Source organism: Mobula hypostoma, chromosome 9, assembly GCF_963921235.1.
Source record: "Mobula hypostoma chromosome 9, sMobHyp1.1, whole genome shotgun sequence".
NCBI classification, from domain to species: domain Eukaryota; kingdom Metazoa; phylum Chordata; class Chondrichthyes; order Myliobatiformes; family Myliobatidae; genus Mobula; species Mobula hypostoma.
Genome location: NC_086105.1, coordinates 77,039,432 through 77,057,026, shown reverse-complemented (window position 1 = coordinate 77,057,026; position 17,595 = coordinate 77,039,432). Strand labels below are relative to the sequence as shown.

Below are 17,595 nucleotides of genomic sequence, written 5' to 3'. Positions count from 1 at the left end.
TTCAGTATACATGAACCAATTACCCATGATGTAATCAAACTCGTTAATCTTTCCAAAATATCCAGCCATTTCTGATTTTTCTAATGATTATTATCACCTGGTACTCACTCTTTATGAACCCTAAATTCTTCTGTTTTCTGAGTTTTCTTTAAAAAAATCAATTGAGTCTTCCCTTCCAAAGAATATGTGCTAGCTGCCTTTGTGAAACTCAACCGTCTCTCCATGTTCTGGGCTGTACTAAGCTGTTTTTTTACTTCAAACATCTCATTTCACTCTAACAGGTTGGTAGCCATCTCAGGTCTCTGCACCAATTTTATGTTTTGTAGCTTCAATTAAAATGAAACATGGGAGTCCAAAACTATGGGTGTAGTTTGAATTTACTTTAAGCAAGGCAAGAAAGTTAAAGTGGAAATGGGAGGCCAAATGAAAGCTGAAGGCTCCTAGAAACTGCTGAAAACTTTTGTGGACTGAATGGAGATGTTCCACCAAGTGGTTGGCCAGTGTAGTCTCCAGAGAAGAACCAATATCAGAATCATGTTTGTTATCCCTTCAGCTCAACTTATCATGAAATGCAGTTGTGAAGTGCATTTTTCTTTGCATTAACTTTTTACAGCATTTACTTCAGACTGTATGTCAGAGAGGCACTCCAACAAATTGGCCGGGTGTTAAGGCCATAAAACTATAAGACACAGGAGAGGAGTTAGGCCTTTGGCCCATCGAGCCTACTCTGCCTTTCCATCATTAAGTTCAAGTTTAATTGTCTTTCAACCATACATGAATTCCCATGAATACATCCAGACAAAACAGTATTACTCCAGGGCTGTGGTGCAAAATACAGTCATACAGAGCACAAGGCACACATAGCACATGTAGGATAGTAGGAAAAGACAATCACAAAAAAATATAGTCCAAAACCCTGAGTTCATGAATGCTGCAACTGTCTTGTCTTCTGTCGAACGAACACCAGGAGAAATACCAACTCCAGCATGGATGCCGCGCCACATCGGCTCGGGCACCCCACTGACAGAAGACAAGACAGCTGCAGCATCTACTGTAGTGCCGGACTCTGCCACCACCCTCTGGGCAGCTACATGCTGGCAACTCCACGGCTTGAGGCCTAGTCGTTGCTATGACCGAGGCCATGCAGCACCCCCTCTGCCCACCAATAAATCAGTGAGTTGGACTTGCAGCATTCCTCATTAACAATGTCCTGAAGGGTTTTGTGATCATAAGAAAAGCGACTAAGACAATCACTCGCTATGAGACTGCACACCTCCTTTGTATAGCGACGTCTCTCTGTCGCAGGCAGCATCACGGTCCACACCAAGTCCAGCTGCTTCAGTTTCTCCACCAACAAGCAATTCGCTGACGGGGTAAACCTGCAGTGCTTGAAGTTCTTAATGTGCAGCAATTGTAAAAAATACATTAAAAAAAATAATCTTTATACCTTTTTGTCGCCAAACAATTGATACTAGAACGTACAATCATCACAGCGATATTTGATTCTGTGCCTCCCGCTCCCTGGATTGCAAATCAATAATAAATATTAAAAATTTAAATTATAAATCATAAATAGAAAATAGAAAAATGAAAAGTAAGGTAGTGCAAAAAAACCGAAAGGCAGGTCCGGATATTTGGAGGGTATGGCCCAGATCCGGGTCAGGATCCGTTCAGCAGTCTTACCACAGTTGGAAAGAAGCTGTTCCCAAATCTGGCCGTACGAGTCTTCAAGCTCCTGAACCTTCTCCCAGAGAGAAGAGGGACGAAAAGTCTGTTGGCTGGTGGGTCGTGTCCTTGATTATCCTGGCAGCACTGCTCCGACAGCGTGCGGTGTAAAGTGAGTCCACGGACGGAAGATTGGTTTGTGTGATGTGCTGCGCCGTGTTCACAATCTTCTGCAGCTTCTTCCGGTCTTGGACAGGACAACTTCCATACCAGGTTGTGGTGCACCCGAGAAGAATACTTTCTACGGTGCATCTATAAAAATTAGTGAGGGTTTTAGGGGACAGGCCAAATTTCTTTAGTTTTCTCAGGAAGTAAAGGCGCTGGTTGGCCTTCTTGGCAGTGAACTCTGCTTGGTTGGACCAAGTCAGGTCATTTGTGATATTGACCCCGAGGAACTTAAAGCTTTTGACCTGTTCCACTTGCGCACCACCGATGTAAATTGGGTCGTGCGGTCCGCTACTCCTTCTGAAGTCAACAACCAATTCCTTCGTCTTGCTGATGTTGAGGGATAGGTTATTGTCTTCGCACCATACCACCAGGTTCTTAATTTCCTCTCTGTACTCAAACTCATCATTACCCGAGACACGGCCTACAATTGTTGTGTCATCAGCAAACTTATATATTGAGTTCGATGGAAACATGGCTACACAATCATAGGTGTACAGTGAGTACAGCAGGGGGCTGAGTACACAGCCTTGTGGGGCACCGGTGCTCAGAGTGATTGTAGGGGAGAGCTTGTCCCCTATTTTTACAGCCTGGGTCCTGTCCGTGAGGAAGTTGAAGATCCAGCTGCAGATCTGAGTGCTAAGGCCCAGGTTCCGGAGCTTAGGAATCAGTTTATTTGGAACGATGGTATTAAAGGCAGAGCAGTAGTCAATGAAAAGGAGCCTTACATATGCGTCTTTATTCTCCAGGTGTTCTAAGGAGGAATGTAGGGCCTGAGAGATGGCATCTGCCGTTGACCTGTTGCTCCAGTAAGCAAATTGCAAGGTGTCAAGGTTGACCGGTAGGCTGTGGTTGATGTGTGCCATAACCAATTGCTCGAAGCACTTCATAGTAATTGATGTCAGAGCCACAGGTCAATAGTCATTCAGGCATGCCACCTTGCTCTTCTTCGGCACTGGGATTATCGTTGCCTTCTTAAAACACGAGGGGATCTTAGGCTGAAGCAAGGAGCAGTTGAAGATGTCAGCAAACACTCCAGCTAGCTCGCTTGCACAGGCCCGGAGAACACTTTGGTTGACCCTGTAGAAGCCGCTGCATCTGAGCACACCATTAACTTACTGAAAGGCTGAACTATTATGCTTTTTAACCTCATTTTCCATTTCTGCTGTTCCAATGACACAATAACTGCTTTGGAACATAGCCCAGGGTATTTGATCACATTCACAGTACTGCTACATCTGCCTCTTATGGTGGGTTAAAGATTCAGCTCAGAGGAAGTCAATGGGCCACATTTTTCCAACGCTTGTGATTTTGTTAAATGGGCAGAATATAGAGGGTTTCAGAATGTGATGGTTTGATCTGCACTGGCCAGCCCTCCTGCTCACTGGAGATAGAAACTTCATGCTTCCATTACATATATGAATCCTTCATTATGCCCATTCCCATTAAAGTCTCACCATTCTCAGTTCCCTGGGTGTGTTGACTGGAGCTTGAACCTTTCAGCTTTGCCTAAAGAGGAAAATGTTGTTAAAAGTACAGAATTAGATCAAGTTCAAGTTCAACCAAACACATATTTACAGCTAAAGGAAAAAATGTTCCTCTGGGGCCAAGGTGAAAAACACAGTACATTCAGTCATGCACAACACACATAGTGACGATTTAGCACATACAGTCACAGAATAATATCAGCACAAATCTCTGAGTGGCATGGACAGGTTGACAGGAAGTGTGAGGTGCATGGTTATGTCACTGTCACTATTATAATAAAACAAGCAGTCGTATAAATATGTGAAACAGCAGCACTGAAAGATAAAAAGAGACCAGTGCAGGATGAGAGTGTGTCTGTGAGTTGGAGAGTGGGGTGGGTGTGGCAGGGCATTCTGTTAGGACGTACTGTATATGTGTGCTGGGTGGCATACACTTGTAAATAATGCTACAATACAGTACTTCCTGCAGAAAAATCCGAATCTGAATCAAGTTTATTATCACCGATATGTGATGTGAAATTTTTTAACTTTGCAGTAGCAGTTCAATGTAATACATAATCTAGAAGAGAAAAAGATACATAAAATAAAATAATAATAATAAATAAACATGTAAATCAATTACAGTATATGTACATTGAATAGATTATTAAAAAACGTGCAAAGACATAAATATTGTATATTTTTAAAAAAGTGAGGTAGTGTCCAAGGGTTCAATGTCCATTTGGGAATCGGATGGCAGAGGGGAAGAAACTGTTTCTGAATTGCTGAGTGTGTGCCTTCAAGCTCCTGTACCTCCTACCTGATGGTAACAGTGAGAAAAGGACATGCCCTGTGCGCTAGAGGTCCTCAATAATGGACGCTGCCTTTCTGAGACACCACTCCCTGAAGATGTCCTGGGTACTTTGTAGGCTAATACCCAGATGGAGCTGAATAGATTTACAATCCCCTGCAGCTTCTTTCGGTCCTGTGCAGTTGCCCCTGCATACCAGACAGAATGCTCTCCACGGTACATCTATAGAAGTTTTAATCAGGATTAATTTCCTTCCCCCACTAACAAGGATGTTGCCAAGTCTGAAGAACCTGAGTTCTAAGGAAAGATTGAATATTTTAAGACTGTATTCTTTAGAACGTAGAAGATTGAAAGGACATTTGATAGAGGTATACAAAATTATGGGGAGCATAGATAGGGTAAATGCAATCAAGCTTTTTCCACCGATACTAGGTGGGACCAGAGGTCATGGGTTAAGGGTGAAAGGTGAGAAGTTTAAGGGGATCATGAGGGAAACTTCTTCCACTCACAGGGCCGTGACAGTGTGGAATGAGCTGCCAGCTCAAGTGGTGCATGTGAGCTCGATTTCAATGTTTAAGAGAAGTTTGAATAGGTACATGGATTGTAGGGATATGGAGGGCTATCGTCCCAGAGCAGGTCGATGGGTGTAGGCAACTTAAATGGTTTCAGCATAGACTAGATGGGCCAAAGGATCTGTGTCTGTGCTGTATTTCTTTATGACTCTATATTAAAGCCAACTGAGGCACATTCTATGTGTTCCCTGCGCTAACCCACCAACAATGGAATAAGACTCTCTTCCATTGTCCATCTGTTGAATGCGTAAACTTTCTGAACTATTTGGGCAAGATATGAAAACTACATTTATAATCTGAAATTTAAAATGGTGTTATTTGACTCACTTGAGCATTATCAACAGGACTTAAAGGGAAAGGATAAAGGACTGAAGAAAAAGGAATCTGATAGAAAAAGAGTGGACTATGGGAGGAGCAGGTGAGAAGGGTAAGAGGGGAGCCAGAGTGGGGTTTAGAAAGAAAGAGAAGGTAGAGAGGCAGAAATTACCAGAAATTGGAGATATCAACGTCCTTGCCATCAGATTGGAGGCTACTCGGAGGGAATATAACCTGAGAGTGGCCTTATCATGGCAAAAGAGGAGGCTATGGATGACATGTTGGAATGGGAATTGAGAGTGGAATCAAAATGGTTGGCCACCGGGAAATCCTGCCTGTAAAGGTGTTGCACAAAGCAGTCCACCATTGGGTCTCACCGATATAGAGGAGGCAGCACCAGAAGCACCGGATACAGTAGGCCTGTAGGGTAACATAATTGGGAGTAATCTACGTAATTCACAATCACTGACATTGAGTTGGAGTTTCGCTTTAAGAGGCTAGTCTGATGTGATGATGTAGTTATGTAAAGATTTTTAGCACGCTTTTGTTTTTAGGTTTTGGGGTTCAATAAAATGTGTTATAGGTTTCATTAAACATAAAAAGCCTCACTTCATTTTATTTACAAAAACCTACATTGGTGACACCGATGCTCTAGTGTGATTCCAGAGTTACTGAACGTGAGGGCACAAGAAAGCACAGTTTTAAGGTGCTTGAAAGTAGGTACAGAGGAGATGCCAGGGGTTAGTTTTTTACGCAGAGAGTGGTGAGTGCATGGAATGGGCTGCCAGAGATGGTGGTGGAGGCGGATACAATAGAGTCTTTTAAGAGACTTCTGGATAGGTACATGGAGCTTAGAAAAATAGAGGGCTATGGGTAAAACCTACGTAATTTCTAAAGTAAATGCATGTTCAGCACAGCATTGTGGGCCGAAGGGCTTGTATTGTGCTGCAAGTTTTCTATGCTTCTAAGTTAATCATTAATGGAGCATGTTAATAATACAAGTGTAACTCTCAGGTTCTGTCGGCCGTGCAAATCCAGGGGAAACGATCTCTGGCCCTACCAAGAGTGCGAGATTTGAGGTGCATAATTCCTGTTTGTGTGGATGCTGCGTGATTTGTTCCCCTGTTCCAAATCAGAACCACAAAATAACAGACAGTACATCATATGCAATTAAACAATTTAGGTTTATAATTCTTAATTTGACTAAAGGGTTAGTAAAGTAAAACAAAAAGAAAAGGCACACACAAAGAAATCTGCAGATGCTGGAATTTCAAGCAACACACATAAAATTTGCTAGTGAACGCAGCGAGCCCTGACAAAGGCTCTCGGCCCGAAACGTCGACTGTACCTCTTCCTAGAGATGCCGCCTGGCCTGCTGCGTTCACCACCAGCTTTCATGTGTGTTGCTTACAAAAAGAAAAGGGCCCATTTTAATGAAACAGTCTAATGTGCATGTTGGAGCTCACAGTTTCCCTTCCTCCAGTCCTCCATCGATTTTCCCTGGGCTTCATTAACTCCCGGCCCCACTCCAAGCCAACTCCTTTCTGGTGTTTATGACCTCTCCTTTCTGGTATCTTCTCTCCCCATCATCCGCCGAACAAAGGACCCAGATCACCTTGGTCTCAGGCACACAATAAGAAAAAACACTCCCTTCATTGGACAGTGCACATTCCAAAGCCCCCGTTATCTCCAGCCATAACTCAAACACTGCTGCTACAGAAAAACCATTACATTAGCAGTGCTTCTACAGAAAAACCATTACATTAGCAGTGAAACCTTTCCCAGGGTGTTGCACAGGGAATAGGCAATAAAAAGTAACTTCGACAGAAAAGAAATGTCCTATCATTATCTCAGTAGTATTACACATGCACAAATTGCAGCACCTCTCAAACCCACAACAACGACCATCAAAAAGCGCAAGGACAATTTTGGACCTGTATCTGAGAAAGGATGTGGTGGCCCGGGAGGGTCCAGAAGACATTCACAAGAATGATCCCAGGAATGAAAGGCTTAACATATGAGAAAAGTCTTTAAGCCTGTACTTGATAGAATTGAGAAGGATGAGGTGGAATTTCATTGAAATCTACTGGAAATAGGAAGGCCTGAAGAAGGATGTGGAGAAGATGTTTCCAATAGTGGGAGAGTCTAGGATCCAAGGGCACAGCCACAGAATAAAGGAACATTGCTTTAAAACAGAGATGGGGCGGAGATGGTGCATCTGTGAAATTCATTGCTACAGATGACTGTGGAGGCTAAATCATTGGGTATATTTAAGGCAAGATTGATAGGTTCTTGATTGGTAAGGTGTTTGAAGGTCACAGGGAGAAGGTAAGAGAATGGGGTTAAAAATATCAGCCATGATTGAAAGGTAGTGCAGACATGAAGGTCTGAATGGACTAATTCTGCTCTTTGGTCTCATGGAAAGTAGGATGGATGCCCACTGCTCTATTCTCTCTACATCCACAACTGTGTGGCAAGGCACAGCTCAAACACCATCTACAAATTTTCAGGTAACATAACTATTGTTGGCAGAATTGACGAGGAATGGTACAGGAGTGAGACAGATCAGCTGGTTGAGTGGTGTTGCAACACATCCTTACACTCAACGTCAGTAAGAGACCAAGGAATTGATTATGTACTTCAGGAAGGGAAAACTGAGGGAACACACACCAGTGTTTATCAAAGGATCAAAAACATAGAAACATAGAAAACCTACAGCACAATACAGGCCCTTCGGCCCACAAAGCTGTGCCAAACATGTCCCTACCTCAGAACTACCTAGGCTTTACCCATAGCCCTCTATTTTGCTAAGAAGTGAAAAGGGTGAACAGTTTCAAGTTCCTGGTTGTCAAAATCTCCAAAAATCTATCCTGGGCCCAACATATTGATGCAATTACAAAGATGGCACAACAGCGGCTATATTTCATAGCAGATTGAGCAGATTTGGTATGTCACCAAAGACGCTCGCTAATTTCTACAGATGTACCGTAGAGAGCATTCCAACTGGTTGCATCACTGTCTGGTATGGAGGAAGCTGCATATAGTTGCAAACTCAGACCACTCCACCATGGGCACAAGCCTCCCCAGCATCAAGGTCATCTTCAAAAGGCGATGCCTCAGAAAGATGACACCCACCATTAAGAATCCCTTTCACCCAAAACATGTCCACTTCTCATTGCTACCAACAAGGAGGAGGTACAAGAGTCTGAAGAAACATATTCAATGTTTTAGGAACAGCTTCTTCACCTCTGCCATCAGATTTCTGAATGGACAACGAACCGATGTTCACTAACTCATTTTTTTCTTTTTTTCCTTTCTCTGTGCAGGACTTACTTATTTAATTATATGTAGTGTGTGCGCGTGCATGTATCTGTGTGTGTGTGTGTGTGTGTGTGTGTGTGTGTGTGTATTCACACACTATTTCAGATTGTTATTAATGGTTTTTATAAAATTATGTACTGCAATGCATTGCTACCACAAATCAGCATATTTCATGACACATGCCAGTGATATTAAAGCTGATTCTGATTCTGATTCTGAAAATGCTCTGTTGACCAGAATATTCCACAATGGATGTACAAAAGGTAACTTAGGCTCAACAAATTTCATAAATTTCTGAAGCTAGTGAAGAAACGACTAAAGAATTCGACTGAAGTAGTGGAGACAGAATTGCCTATGGAAAATACTCACGTAAACCAAAAAGGAACTCCTTTCACAGAAGGCAGTTAATTCTAGTTCAATTGAGAACTAACAGGTGACAGTTGGCCAAAGCTAATAAGCAAGGATAAGTGTAAGGAGTTCAGTCACAGAAAAGACATGATTTATTAAATAGGAAAACATTGAGAGGATTAAGAAAGACACTGCAGATGCTGAATTTTGGAAAAATGCTCAATACATTGAAAGAACTCAGTGGCAGCGGGGAAAACATTGTCAATGTTTCAGGCTGAAACCCTGCATCAGGACTGAGAGTGGAGAGGTGAGGGTTAACAGCTTGCATTATTTCAATAAATGACAGAATAGTATAAAAAGGAGCAATGTTTGTACAAAGGTTATGGAATACATTCTCAAGAATAAACTTGCAATACCTTTTGAGCTTTGTCCACAGAACTGTAATACTTTGACCACCAGTCTACAACACTTTCACTGTCGTCAGTGGAGGGCTTTTTCCTCCGAGAAGTAAACTTTTGTGATAATCTTCTTTTCTGAAATAAAGCAAAGCCAAGAGAAATCAAATTCAGAATGTACACTTTATTAGGTACACCTGTACATCTCCTCAGCCAATCATATGGCAGCAATTCAATACATAAAAGCATAAAGACATAGACTCATAGAGTCATAGAAAACTACAGCACAGAAACAGGCCCTTTGGCCCATAAAGTCCACGCCAAACTATTCATCTGCCGAGTCTCATCGATCATCATCTGGACCATAGCCCTCTACATCCCTCCCATACATGTACCTATCAAAATTTATCTTAAATGTTGAAATCAAACCTGCATCTACCACTTACACTGGCAGCTCACTCTACACTCTCACCACCCTCTGAGTGAAAAAGTTTCATCTCATGTTCTCCTTAAATATTTCACCTTTCAGCCTTAACCGAAGACCAAGTCTCACCCAACCTCAGTGGAAAAAGCCTGCTTGTCTTTACTCTATCTATACCCGGCATAATTCTGTATACCTGTATCAAATCTCCCTTCATTCATCTGTGATCTAGGGAATAAAGTGCTAACCTATTCAACCTTTCCCTATATCTCAGGTACTCGACACTTTGCAATGTCCTTGAAAATTTTCTCTGCACTCTTTCAATCTTAATTACATCCTTCCTGTAGGTAGGTGACCAAACCTGCACACAGTCCTCACGAATGATTTATTTAACTTAAACATAATATTTGAACTCCTGTACTCAATAAATTGATTTATAATGGCCAATATGCCAAAAGATTTCTTTACAACCCTATCTACCTTTGATTCCAGGGGGTCAGTGTGGGCAGGGTGGAGGATTACAAATACCTGTGGATATGAATTGACAATAAACTGGACTGGTCAAAGAACACTGAGGCTGTCTACAAGTAGGGTCAGAGTCGTCTCTAGTTCCTGAGGAGACTGAGGTCCTTTAACACCTGCTGGACGATGCTGAGGATGTTCTACGAGTCTGTGGCGGCCTGTGCGATCATGTTTGCTGTTGTGCGCTGGGGCAGCAGGCTGAGGGTCGCAGACACCAACAGAATCAACAAACTTATTCGTAAAGCCAGTGATGCTGTGGGGATGGAACTGGACTCTGTCACGGTGGTGTCTGAAAAGAGGATAAGTTGCATGCCATCTTGGTCAATGTCTCCCATCCACTACATAATGTACTGGTTGGGCACAGGAGTACATTCAGCCAGAGACTCATTCCACCGAGATGCAGCACTGAGCGTCATAGGAAGTCATTCCTGCCTGTGGCCATCAAACTTTACAACTCCTCCCTTGGAGGATCAGATATCCTGAGCCAATAGGCTGGTCCTGGACTTATTTCATAATTTACTGGCATAATTTACATATTACTATTTAACTATTTATGGTTCTATTACTATTTATTATTTATGGAGCAACTGTAATGAAAACCAATTTCCCCCGGGATCAATAAAGTATGACTATGACTATGACTATGACTACTATTTTCAAGAAATTATGGATCTGTATTCCCAGATTTCTCTGTTCTACTGCATTCCTCAGTGCCCTACTGATCATTATATAAGTCTTATTCTGGTTTGTCATCACAAAGTGAAACACCTTACACTTGTCTGCATTAAATTCTGATATTTTTCAAACCATTTTTCCAGCTGGTCCAAATCCTGCTGCAAGCTTTGATAGTCTTCCTTGCTATCTACTACACTCCCAATCTTGGCGCCATCCACAAATTTGCTGATCCATTTACCACATTATCATCCAGATCGTTGATACAGATGACAAACAACAACAGACCCAGCACTGATCTCTGTGGCACACAAGTAATCACAGGCCTCAGTCAGAGAGGCAACCCTCTACTACCGCTCTCTTGCTTCTCCTGTAGAGACAATGTCTAATCCAAATTACTGCCTTATCTTGAATGCCAAGTGACTGAACCTTCTTGACCAACCTCCCATGCAGAACCTTGCTAAAATCTACATAAACAACATCCACTGACTTGACTTCATCAGCTTTTGGGCAACTTCCTCAAAAATCTGTATAAGATTGGTTAGATATGACCTACCATGCACAAAGCCACGTTGATCCTGTAATGTATTGTGTGAGTATTTGTAGCGTCAGAGTGCGTATGACGTCAGGATGTGGAGAAGTAAACATGGAAGTCTGGTGAATAAACGTGGTTGTCCAATCTACAGCGGTGTCCGAGTCACATCAATATTACATGGTGTCAGAAGAAATCACGAAAAAAAAGGAAGAGAAGACATGTAAAAGATGTCACAGTTACAGCCAGCGTCAAGTTTAAGCCTACAAGGTAATCTTGCTGAGAACTGGAAAATATGGATCCAGAAGTTTGAGCTGTTTTGCACCACTACCAGCGTAGCTGAAAAGACGGAGAAAGTGCAATGCGCTACGTTTCTGCATGTGGCGGGGAAGAGGCATTAAAGGTTTGCAACATATTTGTCTTCCAAGATGATGAGCAAGATAAAAATGAAGTGTTGAAGAAAAAGTTTCAAGATTACTGCGAACCGAGAAAAAACCCACCGTACATCTGACACCGATTTTTCACGAGGGCCCAAGAACCAATAGAGACCATAGATGCCTATGTAACAGATTTGAAGAGCAAGGCAAAAGACTGTGGGTTCGGACAACTGCATGACTCTTTAATACGCAACAGGATTGTATGCAGCGTACGGGATGATCAAGTGAGAGGCAGGCTATTGAGAGAGGCGGATCTTACATTAGAAAAGGCGATTGATGTTTGCCGTGCCAGCGAGATCACGTCAAGTCAGGTTAAAGTGCTCAATGAAGAGATTGAAGTGCACAAAATAAAAACTGTGAAAACTGACAAGAGTAGGACAAAGCCAGCTCCACAGGATGATCAAAAGGAAGTTAACCGAAACAGATGTGGTTATAAACATGGATACAGAAAATGTCCAGCCTTTGGTCAGACATGCAAGTTATACCAGAAAAGAACTCACTTTGCAAAGATGTGCAAATCGAAGGAGGACGCAAGGAAAATGCATGCTGTGGAACAGAGTGAGGGCAACAGTGACATGTTCATTGGCACAGTTGAAGTGGAACAGGAGGTATGCATCAAGAATATTGACAATGCAGAGATGGAGGATGAAGATGATTGGACTCAAGATCTGATAATAAACAAGAGGAATGTGACATTTAAGCTTGACACTGGGGTAAAGTACAATATATTGTCAGCAGAAACATTTAACTCACTGGACATCAGAGGAAGACTGAGAAAAACCACCTGCAAGCTTGTTGCATATTTCAGCCACAATAAGGCACCACTGGCAATAAAGCACTCACCTGTGTGTAGAAAGGTCAAAAATACAAGATCGAGTTTGAAATAGTACAGCAACATGTTCCAGCAATACTGGGCAAAGCAACATGCACAAAGCTAGGCCTGGTGAAGCAAATCTATAGTGTTGAAAAAGAAAATGACATTCTCAAAGACTTTGATGACTTGTTTTCTGGATTAGGATGTTCACCAGGGAAACACCATATCCAGATTGATCCAACTATTGCACCAGTCGTGCATGCCCCGAGAAAGATTCCAGTAGCTCTCAGGGATCGAGTAGTGGAGGAGCGACACAGAATAGAAATTGAGTTCAAGAGCTGTGAGGTAATGTTGCAGCTCTATAAAACCCTGTTTAGACCACACTTGAAGTATTGTGTTCAGGTCTGGTTGCCTCATTATAGGAAGGGTGTGGAAGCCTTAGAGAGGAGATTTACCTTGGTTAGAGAGCACATCTAGTGTGAATAGGTCGAGTGATCTGGGCTTTTCTCTTTCCCAGAGCATAAATGGCTAATACAAGGAGGCATCATTTTAAGGTGATTGGAGGAAAGTATAGAGAATGTCAGAAGTAAGTTTTTTTAAACAGAGTGTGGTGGATGTTTGGGATGCCCTGCAATGAGGCAGAAGAGGCAGATACATCAGGGACACTTAATAGACACTTAGATAGGCACATGGATATAAGAAATATGGAGGTCTATGGAGGAGATAAGGGTTAAATCGATCTTAATTTTCAAGGGTCAAAGTACATATAATGACACCATTTACTACCGTGAGATTCATTTTCTTGCTGGCATTCACAGGAGAATAAATAAACACAATAGAATCAATGAAAAACTACACACAAAGACAGACAAACAACCAATATGCTTATGTAAGGGGTTTCTTTTTTTCTGTCGCTGCGTAGTCTAATTAAAATGGCTTCTTTGTTATGTTAACTGCTGAGAAAGTCCTCCCGCTAGTAGTTTGTTATGGATTATCTGTTGATAAGAGGTTGAACGAACCAATTGGGATAGTTGTTATGCTTTCTGTGTGTCTGTAAGATATTGTATGCGCGGGTTTTTGGGCAGAAAGCAGGAGAGAGAGACAGAGGATGGACCAGGTGCTGTGAGTCTGCTATCGGAGTTGGTCCAGGGTGTTTGGCGAGGAGAGGAGACGGAGACGGACTCGTGTGGAGCGTCTGTTCGACCACCGTTGTTGGTTCCAGGCGGCCAGTCGAGGTGGTGGAGGGGTCGCAGGGTGAAGAAGGAGGGTCCTGAGTTCCAACTGTTTGTGCACGAAGAGATTGAACTTTGATAAGTGTGGCACCTTTTATTTTCCGTTCTATATTTCATTCTCTATTAATTATATAGTTCCAGAAATATCTATAAACTGTAAATCATTTAATCGTATCTGGTGTATTGTCTGTTATTTGGGCGGGGTGGGGTACATCACACAGCATCCACACAAACTAATTACCCAGTTTGGCAGGGCCGAGGGCTGTTTCCTCAGACGACAGCGAGCTGAGCGACCCTGAGGCTGGGCAGGGGGGTTACACTTAAAGAGAAATTACAAGCTCTAGACCACAACAACAGTAGCTCTAAAGTAGTATATCTAGTATATTTAGTACATCTAGTAGCTTTGTGAGCTGCCTGCAAAATGTCGCCATATAGCATAGCAGAGTGGTTAGCACAAACACTCGACAGTATCATCAACCCAGGTTCAATTCCCACTGTTGCCTGCAATGAGTCTGTACATTTTTCCCATGATGTGTGGGTTTCCTCCAGGTACTCCAGTTACCTCCCACAGTCCTAATATGAACCGGTTGGCAGTCATTATAAATTGTCCCGTCATTTGTCTAGGATTAAATTGTGGCATTGCTGGGCAGCGTGGTTTGAAGGGATGGAAGGGCCTATTCTGTACTGCATCTCAATAAATAAAATAAAAAATTTCACCAGCTCCATCGTAAAAGGTTATTACAACCATGTGAGCCGACAGGCTTGTACTATGCTGTACTGTTCTATGTTCTGTGCTCTATGTTCTTTTGATATGCATGGAAAATTATTCATTGGCTAATGAATCAATTTAGACATGGAACATTGAAAGTAAGGAAACAGGAAAGCAGAATATTGCCTGCTTAGGTATTGCTTCACTAGAACAAATAGTTGGAGCAGAGAGTACTGCTTTCTCAAAGATGGAATAAGTTGTCATCACACTGTTTGTTTCACTAATGTTGATCCTGTTAATATAACCCAAGTACATCATTTGTGTGATTGGCATTCATTACTCTCAATCTGCTATTGCTGTGGAAATCCTTGCAGTTATATTGCTTATTGGATGGAATATTTTTAAAGCACACACACTTGTCAAATGTATGACTTGCAAATTGACTAAACTTGTCCTTAGGCCAGAACAAATAAACCAGGACATCACAAAAGTCACTATTGCCACAGAAAGATCATAAGCCAATATTCAATGTCTTGTCACAATAACGTATCAATCAGCTATCTTATACAGAGTACCGAAATAAGAATAAAGATGAGCTTTATTTCTCACATGTACATCAAAATATACAGTGAAGTGCATCATTAGTATCAAATCAAATCATCAAGAATTGTGCTGGGGCAGCCTGCATGTGGCGCAGACATAGCATGGCCACAAATCACTACCCGCAATGAGTACAGCGTACCCAGAGAAAACCTACATGGCCACAACTCACCACCCGCAATGAGTACAGCGTACCCAGAGAAAACCTACATGGCCACAACTCACTACCCGCAATGAGTACAGCGTACCCAGAGAAAACCTACATGGCCACAAATCACTACCCGCAATGAGTACAGGACACCCAGAGAAAACCTACATGGCCACAACTCACTAACCATAATGAGTACAGGACACCCAGAGAAAACCTACATGGCCACAACTCACTAACCGCAATGAGTACAGGACACCCAGAGAAAACCTACATGGCCACAACTCACTAACCGTAATGAGTACAGGACACCCAGAGAAAACCTACATGGCCACAAATCACTACCTGCAATGAGTACAGCGTACCCAGAAAAAGCCTACATGGCCACAACTCACAACCTGCAATGAGTACAGCGTACCCAGAGAAAACCTACATGGCCACAACTCACTAACCGTAATGAGTACAGGACACCCAGAGAAAACCGACATGGCCACAACTCACTAACCGTAATGAGTACAGGACACCCAGAGAAAACCTACATGGCCACAACTCACTAACCGTAATGAGTACAGGACACCCAGAGAAAACCTACATGGCCACAACTCACTAACCGTAATGAGTACAGGACACCCAGAGAAAACCTACATGGCCACAAATCACTACCCGCAATGAGTACAGGACACCCAGAGAAAACCTACATGGCCACAACTCACTAACCGTAATGAGTACAGCGTACCCAGAGAAAACCTACATGGCCACAACTCACTACCCGCAATGAGTACAGCGTACCCAGAGAAAACCGACATGGCCACAACTCACTAACCGTAATGAGTACAGGACACCCAGAGAAAACCTACATGGCCACAACTCACAAACCGTAATGAGTACAGGACACCCAGAGAAAACCTACATGGCCACAACTCACTAACCGTAATGAGTACAAGACACCCAGAGAAAACCTACATGGCCACAACTCACTAACCGTAATGAGTACAGGACACCCAGAGAAAACCTACATGGCCACAAATCACTACCCGCAATGAGTACAGCGTACCCAGAGAAAGCCTACATGGCCACAACTCACTACCCGCAATGAGTACAGCGTACACAGAGAAAACCTACATGGCCACAACTCACTACCCGCAATGAGTACAGCGTACCCAGAGAAAACCTACATGGCCACAGCTCACTACCCGCAATGAGTACAGGACACCCAGAGAAAACCTACATGGCCACAACTCACTACCCGCAATGAGTACAGCGTACCCAGAGAAAACCTACATGGCCACAAATCACTACCCGCAATGAGTACAGCGTACCCAGAGAAAACCTACATGGCCACAACTCACTAACCGCAATGAGTACAGTGTACCCAGAGAATACCTACATGGCCACAACTCACTACCCGCAGTGAGTACAGGACACCCAGAGAAAACCTACATGGCCACAACTCACTACCAGCAATGAGTACAGCATACCCAGAGAAAACCTACATGGCCACAACTCACTACCCACAATGAGTACAGCGTACCCAGAGAAAACCTACATGGCCACAACTCACTACCTGCAACGAGTACAGGACACCCAGAGAAAACCTACATGGCCACAACTCACTAACCGTAATGAGTACAGCGAACCCAGAGAAAACCTACATGGCCACAACTCACTACCCGCAATGAGTACAGGACACCCAGAGAAAACCTACATGGCCACAACTCACTAACCGTAATGAGTACAGGACACCCAGAGAAAATCTACATGACCACAACTCACTAACCGTAATGAGTACAGGACACCCAGAGAAAACCTACATAGCCACAACTCACTACCCACAATGAGTACAGCGTACCCAGAGAAAACCTACATGGCCACAACTCACTACCCGCAATGAGTACAGCATACCCAGAGAAAACCTACATGGCCACAACTCACTACCCGCAATGAGTACAGGACACCCAGAGAAAACCTATATAGCCACAACTCACTACCCGCAATGAGTACAGCGTACCCAGAGAAAACCTACATGGCCACAGCTCACTAACCGTAATGAGTACAGGACACCCAGAGAAAACCTCCATGGCCACAACTCACTACCCGTAATGAGTACAGCGTACCCAGAGAAAACCTACATGGCCACAACTCACTAACCGTAATGAGTACAGCGTACCCAGAGAAAACCTACATGGCCACAACTCACTACCCGCAATGAGTACAGCGTACCCAGAGAAAACCTACATGGCCACAACTCACTACCCGCAATGAGTACAGCACACCCAGAGAAAACCTACATGGCCACAATTCACTAACCGTAATGAGTACAGGACACCCAGAGAAAATCTACATGGCCACAACTCACTAACCGTAATGAGTACAGGACACCCAGAGAAAAC

The 17,595-nt window shown here is 43.1% G+C and overlaps 1 protein-coding gene across 1 annotated transcript in view; it reads right to left on the bottom strand.

Annotated features, from left to right (window-relative positions):
* The window catches only part of fer1l6 (fer-1 like family member 6), a 395,360-nt gene that overhangs the window by 68,091 nt on the left and 309,674 nt on the right, over positions 1-17,595 (bottom strand). The window contains exons 27-28 of the mRNA XM_063059547.1: positions 9,140-9,256; positions 3,348-3,399 (exon numbers count right to left, since the gene is read on the bottom strand). Of these exons, the coding sequence (XP_062915617.1) occupies positions 3,348-3,399; positions 9,140-9,256 (169 nt within the window). The remainder of the gene's footprint in view (positions 1-3,347; positions 3,400-9,139; positions 9,257-17,595) is intronic.